We start from the raw sequence: 605 nt of genomic DNA on the forward strand, positions 1-605 counted from the left end.
GGGTCAGCGCGCCCCGCCCGGCTTTCGCCCCGCCTCCTCCACGCCCATCCGCCTCCCCAGGCCTCACCTCCAGCTCCTCGTGGCGGTGGCCCAGCAGCACGAGCTCAGGGTCGGCCCCAGGCAGGTGTTTCATCACCAGGTTGTGGCTGGAGAGTTAAGGTGGGTGGTGGCGGGACAAGGCAGCGACCCCCATGTACACGTGAGGAAATGAGGGTCCCAAGAAGTGAAGGGCCCTCCTCTCCATTCCTGTGTGTGTAGCAGTCAGTCCTCATTGGTCAGTTTCTTTTGTTGTTGTTGTTTTGTGGGTTTGTTTTGTTTTGTTTTGTTGGAAGGGAGAGGGAGAGTCAGAGAGCAATATCGATGTGAGAGAGACACATCGATTGGTTGCCTCCTGCACGCACCCCAACCAAGGCCAGGGAACCTGCAACCGAGGTACATGCCCATAATGGAACCAGGGACCCTTCAGTCAGCTGGCTGAACTGGGGAGGGCATCGTTAGTCGATTTCATTTGCCTGCCCAACATGAAGACCACCTCGGAGTTCTCTGGGCAGCCACTGCCCACCAATTCGACTTGTCATCCTATCCGTGAAATTAAGCGGAAGGAG

General features: G+C 57.4%; 1 protein-coding gene across 1 annotated transcript in view; it reads right to left on the bottom strand.

Annotated features, from left to right (window-relative positions):
- Window positions 1-4: 4 nt before the first annotated feature.
- Window positions 5-605, bottom strand: part of LOC102255903 (selenoprotein M) — a gene marked incomplete at its 3' end in the record, with an annotated part of 5673 nt that continues 5072 nt past the window's right edge. The window contains exon 3 of the mRNA XM_014542431.1: window positions 5-152. Coding sequence (XP_014397917.1) covers window positions 5-152 — 148 coding nt within the window. The remainder of the gene's footprint in view (window positions 153-605) is intronic.

This window comes from Myotis brandtii, unplaced genomic scaffold (assembly GCF_000412655.1).
Source record: "Myotis brandtii unplaced genomic scaffold, ASM41265v1 scaffold303, whole genome shotgun sequence".
In the NCBI taxonomy this organism is placed as follows: domain Eukaryota; kingdom Metazoa; phylum Chordata; class Mammalia; order Chiroptera; family Vespertilionidae; genus Myotis; species Myotis brandtii.